The sequence below is a fragment of the Lissotriton helveticus genome, chromosome 7, assembly GCF_964261635.1.
Source record: "Lissotriton helveticus chromosome 7, aLisHel1.1, whole genome shotgun sequence".
NCBI lineage: Eukaryota > Metazoa > Chordata > Amphibia > Caudata > Salamandridae > Lissotriton > Lissotriton helveticus.
Genome location: NC_136068.1, coordinates 1,298,650,059 through 1,298,656,895, shown reverse-complemented (window position 1 = coordinate 1,298,656,895; position 6,837 = coordinate 1,298,650,059). Strand labels below are relative to the sequence as shown.

At 46.7% G+C, this 6,837-nt stretch overlaps 1 protein-coding gene across 1 annotated transcript in view; it reads left to right on the top strand.

Moving 5' to 3' along the window:
- Positions 1-3,467: 3,467 nt before the first annotated feature.
- The window catches only part of LOC144770228 (peroxisomal acyl-coenzyme A oxidase 1-like), a 274,407-nt gene continuing 271,037 nt past the window's right edge, over positions 3,468-6,837 (top strand). Inside the window, exon 1 of the mRNA XM_078654563.1 lies at positions 3,468-3,650. Within this exon, the coding sequence (XP_078510689.1) occupies positions 3,536-3,650 (115 nt within the window). The 5' untranslated portion in view covers positions 3,468-3,535. The remainder of the gene's footprint in view (positions 3,651-6,837) is intronic.

Sequence of the window (6,837 nt, the reverse complement as noted above, 5' to 3'; positions counted from 1 at the left end):
GCCTTCAAAACTACCCATACCCTATTCCACGTTCCTGGTTCGCACAAGTCGCCGCCATACAAAATACATTTCTCTAGAATGGTGGTGTAGTTAGAGTTGCTCTCCGCACCTGTGTGCAATCTACATATTGTGGGGGATTTGCAACTGCGGAAATTTATTCATATTATGTAGCGTCTGATATACTCATGGTGATTGAATAGTGGATCCGGCATATGTGATAGAGCATGTAGCGATGGAGCGGGTTTCCCACCTTCATCTTTTATACAGTTCACATGCCTAGAGTTCGCCCCGCCGGCTGGTAGAGTTGTGATACAGCTGTGGTGGGCTAAAGTCCGACAGATGGGCTGGAATGGGAAACTCACCCAGAAAACCAACCTATGGCAGGGTACATACCTCCCCCCAGTGGCCTCTCTGAAGGGGTTCCGGGGTTGGGACCTTGTGGGGATCTCAACCCTCGGAATGTGTTGCAGGGCACCACATTGAAATCCTTCCAACAACTACAGGACGATTTCGACCTCCATAGAACACAATTCTACACATTTCTTCAACTTCGACATGCACTCACCCCCCTGATTCGCACACTACAGACCCTCCCGGAATTTCACCCCATGGAGGGCTGCCTGCTGATGGGCAACCTTGGCCTCCACAAGATTAGGCAAATATATCAGACTCTGACGACCCACACACCAACTACCCTTGACAAGACACGGCTTGCATGGCAGGCCGACATCCCAGACCTGACTGATGATGACTGGGCGGAAACCATCGCTAGCCCGAGGGGTTCTGCGGTCTCCACGTGATACCGTCAAATACATTTCAAATACCTACACCGGGCGTACTATACCCGGACTCGACTCTGGCGAATGGGAGTTATTCAGTCCACCACATGTCTGAGGTGTGACCAGGAGGAGTGAACATTTCTGCACACGGTATGGAGCTGCACGGTGTTGCAACCCTTTTGGTGCAGGAGTCGGTCCTGCCTGAATGAATTACTATCGTGGTAGCTCCCACTTGACCCGCGACTCTTCCTCTTACACAGCACTGACGACATCGGGGGGAATAGGTACAAGCAGCACTTACTGTTTCTGGCTCTTACTATTGCCAAGAGGGACATAGCACAACTGTGTAAAGCAACATCTCCCCCGACCTTGAGTAAATGGAAGACCGAGTTAGACAGATGTATGGGAGCCGAGATAGCTGTGTTCCTTGGGGATGCCCTGCAAATCACCGGAAGATCTGGGGCCGATGGGTGACATATCGAGGTATCGAACTTCCCCCCCTGCCGGATACGGATCCCTGAGTGGGGCCCCTTTATCTTTATTACTCATTAGTCTCTACTTCACCTTAACCGTGCTATGCAGCTCTGTTTGTATATGAATATCGATGCCACTATGTCGTATGTACTAGTATGGAGATCGAGAACTGTCTACACATTGTTTCTTTTGCTTCACCTACATGTTTGGCAGGTGTTGATTAATGGCAGAAATTTCGGTATTTGTGTGATCATCCTTTCTCTCCTACAGGCCATTGTAGGGCTATTGCCCATCCTCTTGAAGAATAACCCAATAAAATGTGTTGTTAAAAAAAGAAAGGCAACGCTGTTAAAGAAACACAAGAAAATGCATAACTGAGTCAGTTGCTTACCATTGTAAAACACAGAAACATACTGAAGTCAGGGCCACATGAACGATCATTACATTTTGTGAGTTCCTTATTGGGACTTTTTGCGACTCGCAATTAGGACGTTTCAAAATGCAATGTTCAACATTGTGTTTGACACTGTGTGATATTGCCTGTGGGTCGTAAATGGACCCGCCTCATCAGTATTCATGAGGCAGGTAGCAATTTGAGACCCCTTGGGGATGGCCAAAATCACAGGGAGGGTGCCCTGCTGGGATCAGTGGACTGCCATATATGTGATTGCTTTTTAAATAGCATTTTTTTTTATTCAGCCCGTTTTTCTTAAAGGAAAATTGGATGCATTTCAAAAACAAAAATTAAAAGTTTTCTTTTCAATTTTTAGTTTGAGCCTGGTCATCGCATGCAAGGCATGCTGTATTTTAGTATGCACTTGAAGGCCCGCCCACTCTCCGCCCATATTTGTCATTGGCTTGTGTCAGTGTCCTTCGGTAAATGCTGGCTTCTGTTTTGTAAACAGGCTTGTTGGTCCCTCCTTAGTACCGCCTTGTCTTCATTTGTAACCTCCCATGAGGACACCCCCTTTTACAAGTGTTGTCGCTTGGTAAGCTTTAATTGCAGCTTCCGAGCACTATTTCATGTAATGGTTTTCGCATACCTGCTGTTGCATGCGGGACATTCTCTCTCATAACACTGATAGTGGTGTTTGCGCCTTTGCTTTACTTGCCAAGCCAAAAGCGGCTGCATGTTTTTTAAAAATATATATTGCCCCATGCTGCACTTACACTTTATTATCGGTGTTGCTCCTTTCCTTAAACGAGCTGAGTCTAAGGAAAGTGGTGTGGCTGCCATTAAAGTGAAAGCGCGGCATGGGGCCCGTTTTCTAAAAAGCATTTGTTTGTCAATTTTGTTTGTCAATTTGACAAACAAATGCTTTTTTTGTTGCATTTTAATGGCGGCCACGCCCCTTTCTTTAGACATGGCTAGTCTAAACAAAGGGGCACAGACGAAATTAAGGTATAATTTTTTACAAACTAGCATTTGTAATGCAATAGGTGTAGCATTTACGAAACTCATGTAAATGTGAGACCTATTGCATTGGAAATGCTTGTCTAAGAGTAGGCTGGGGTCCATAGGACCACTGCCTGCTCTTAAAAAAAAATGTTGGCCACATTTGCAAATGGGTTTCCATAAACTTGAAGTTGTTGGTAAACTGCGAATGTTTTGCGACCGCATTCCGTTCGCGAAACATTTATACATCCCCCTGCGACTCGCTATAGGTAAGGGAAGCCCTTAACACCCCCCTTCTTAATATCGACTTGCAAATCCTACTTTGCGATTCGTTAATAGGTTACTGACTCGCAAAATAGGGTTAGTACATGTCAAAAGGCTTAGTACATGTCAATGGCTATTTAGCGTTTGTAAAAGGCCAGATTCTCCGTTTGCGATCGCTAAAACCTTTTATACATGTGGCCCAATGTTACATGCATGGATCATTTGCGCATACACTGATTAGAGTAAAGTAAAAAAATATGTAAGTTACAGGTGTTCAATATGTGTATTTAATGAAACACTTATCCTGAAAATAACGTCCAGAAGTACAATTTCGCAATGAAGACTGGCCAAGACTATTTTTTACCTCTTGATTTTTCTCTGCCCACTATGTTAAAGCATGGGACGGTGTTCGACTTAGTTTACCAGTTCCAAACAGGTAGGGGGCGGGGCGGGGCTGCGCCTCCGTGCAGTGTGTTCAAGCGCAGTCGCCAGGAGTAGAAGAATAAGGAGCTGCTGCGCACGAGGCCCCATCATCCCAGCACCACCGTACCGTGCCGTGCCGTGCCTTGCCGCCCCACAGATCTCAGAGCCCCGCAGCCCAAGATCGCCTTTTACCCGGACCATGCCCGCGCACCCAGACCTGCAGCGGGAGCGCGCCTCCGCCACCTTCAACCCCGAGCTTCTCACGCACATACTGGACGGGGGCGCAGAGCGGAGCCGACGGAGACGGGAGATTGGTAAGAGCCAGGGGCAGGGCAGAGTCCTAAAAACATTATATGCGATTCACAATCTTACAAGACGTGATTTTTCATGCAGACTTGCATAGAAGCAAACGTGAAAATAACATATTCAAGTTTTACTTCTTATAAATCACATGTAATTGTTACCCCTTTCAAAGTGAGCTCCGACAATATTTTTAAACGGACACCTGGAACTCAGTAATCAAATGTTTAAATTGCTTTTTAGTGAGCAAACTAAATATGCTGGCTGTTTTTTAAACATTTCATTTTTCAATGCACGTTTGTTTCTTGATGGTATTTTTATCTATAAAGCACAAAACTGCTTCACATTTGCAATTAGCAATAGAAGGGTTAATGGTGGGAAGTTCTCTGCGCCTCAAATAAGAAATTAAACCATAAACCATTCTTGCCTATTCTCACGAATACAATTTGGGATGATGCCAGTAGGATTGGGGGGGTTGGGGGTTTGCAAACACCCTAAGGCAGGGTTAAACCTGCAGTGTTTACAAATGCAAGCGCCTGCAGTACTGGGACACAAGGTGGTGCCTCTCAGCTTCGGGCTCAGGAAAACAGTGTCTCCTGTCTAAAACCACGAGGTCTCGCCTATGTGACAAATATTGGCTTTGTCAATGTCTTTCAGCCATGGTTTAAACTTTACAGCAGCATGCCTGCAGTTCGGCATGACTAAAATGTAGTGGCGTGGTATAGAGTAGAGTGGTGTGGAGTGGAGAGCCGTAGAGTAGAGTTGAGTGGCGCAAGTTGGGGCAGTGTTGAGCAGCATACAGTAGAATGGCATGCAACAGAGCAGCTTAGAATAGAGAGGAGTGGTATAGAGTAGCATAGCATAGAGTGGAGTGATTAACAGTGGCATAGAGTAGAGTGGAGTGGAGTGGCATCGAGTGGAGTGGCATGAAGTGGAGTGGTGTTGAGTGGAATGGCGTATAGTAGAGTGGATTGGCATGGAGTAGCGTAGAGTGGCATAGAGTAGAGCGGTGAAAAGTGGAATAGAATAAAGTGGTAAAGAGTGGCGTCCAGAGGAATGGAATGGCATAGAGTATAATTGCGTAGAGTGGAGTGGCATAGAGTGTCATAGAGTGGCACTGTGCAGAGTAGAGTTGCGTAGAGTGGTGTGGAGTAGAGTGGCATAGAGTGGCATGGAGGAGTGTAGAGTAAAGTGGAGTGGCGCAGAGTGCAATGGTGTAGAGGGGAGTGCCACAGTATAGAATGGCATAGAGTAAAGTTGCAAAGGGTGAAGCGGAGTAGAGTGCATAGAGAGAAGGGGCGTAAAGTGGATTGGCGTTGAGTAGCCTGGGGTAGAGTAGAATGAACTGGCATGAAGTGGCATACAGTTGAGTGGCCTACAGAAGAGTGGAGTGAAGTGGTATAGAGTGGAATGGAGTGGCATAAAATATAATGGGGTAGATGGAGTGGAATGGCATAGAGTGGAGTGGCATAGAGTAGGTTGGCGTAAAGTAGAGTGCCATAGAGTGGCTTTGCATAGACTGGAGTGGAGTGGCATATAGAAGAATGGTGTAGAGTGGAGTGGCGTACAATAGAGTGGCCTACAGTCGAGCGGCACAAAGTAGAGAAGAGTGGAATAGTATAGAGTAGTATAGCTTAGAGGGGCGTAATATAGAGTGGCATACGGTGAAGTGGCGTAGCGTGACGTAGAGTAAAGTGCCGTAGAGTAGAGTGGAGTGGCTTATACTGGTGTAAAGCGGCATGGATTGAAAGAGAGTGCCAGAGAGTAAAGTGGTTTAGAGTGCAAAACAGTGGAGTGGGGTAAACTAGCTTAGAGTGGCATAGAGAGGAATTGAGTGACGTAGAGTGGAGTGGCGTAGAGGAGAGTGGCATAGAGTAAAGTGGTGTAGAGTGCCACAGAATGACATTGAGTGGAGTGGCGTAGAGTAGGGTGGGGCGGAGTAGACTGGAGTGCTGTAGGGTACAGTGGTGTAGAGAAGAGTGGAGTGCCACAGAGTAGAGTGGTGCAGCGGGGTAGAGTGAAGTGGGGTAGAGTGCATAGAGTCAAATGGTGCAGAGTGGAGAGGAGTGGAATTGAGTGCCGTAGAGGAGAGTGCCATATAGTAAGTGGCGTGGAGTGGTGAGGCATAGATGGCGGTGACATAGGGTAGAGTGGCATAGTGTAGAGTGGCAAAGAGTGGAGTGGCACAGAGAACCGTAGAGTGCCCTTGTGTGGAGTGACCTAGAGTACAGTGGCGTGGAGTTTAGTTGCATAGACTTGAGTGGTGTAGACCGGCTTAATTATATTTACCTGCCTCTTCTAACATAATTCCCAAAAATAATGTGCAATTCTGCGCATAATTGCCTCCGAGATAAGCCATGTAATGCACCCCCTGGGGTAACCACAAGATGTAAAAGCATATTTAGGCCTCCTGTCAATCCAGAGCCTTACTGCCTTAGTAGCTTTCTGTGCTTCCCATCACGCTACCCCAGCCCTCATTGACCACTCGGATGTCGCGCTGAAGTCAATGCACTTCTGACAGTCACGGCCACTTACCTACTTCATCCTCAGCATGCAGGTGGTTAAAATGTGTCACAAATGCATTTTAATCCGGTGATGCAGACCTCCATACTATAATGTGTTAGTCTAACGCCTGATGCGTTGTACTTGGCAGGCTGCAAGCCTTTCTACACTTTATCTGGATAGTGGTAATGCCCTACTCCATGGCCTCCCAAACTCCATACTGGCACCATTTAGAGGCATCCTACACTCCGCAGCATGTCTCATTCAGGGCCTGAAGAAATATGATCATATCACCTCTATCCTGATGGAACTTCTTTGGCCATCTTCTTCAAAACAAACTGCATCATTTACAATGCCATCATGGCCAGACCTGACCATACCCAAGACACCATCAGACTGCAGACTAAAAAGCTCAAAAAAGAAAAATCAGCAGCATTTTACATTTATGTACCAGAATCTGAAATAACATCCTCATATCCATCAGGATCACCCCAACGTTTCACCAATTTAGGGAAGAGTTTAACCCCTTGCATGATCATGACGAGACTAGCTCGTCATGAGTCACAATGGAGCTGTGCTCATGACGAGCTGGTCTCGTCATAACAGCTCCGCGCCGCCCACTCCCGATTGATTCCCTGCCTGTGCGGGCGAATTAATCAGTGGGCGTGGTTGTGACGAGACCAGCTTGTCATGAGCACA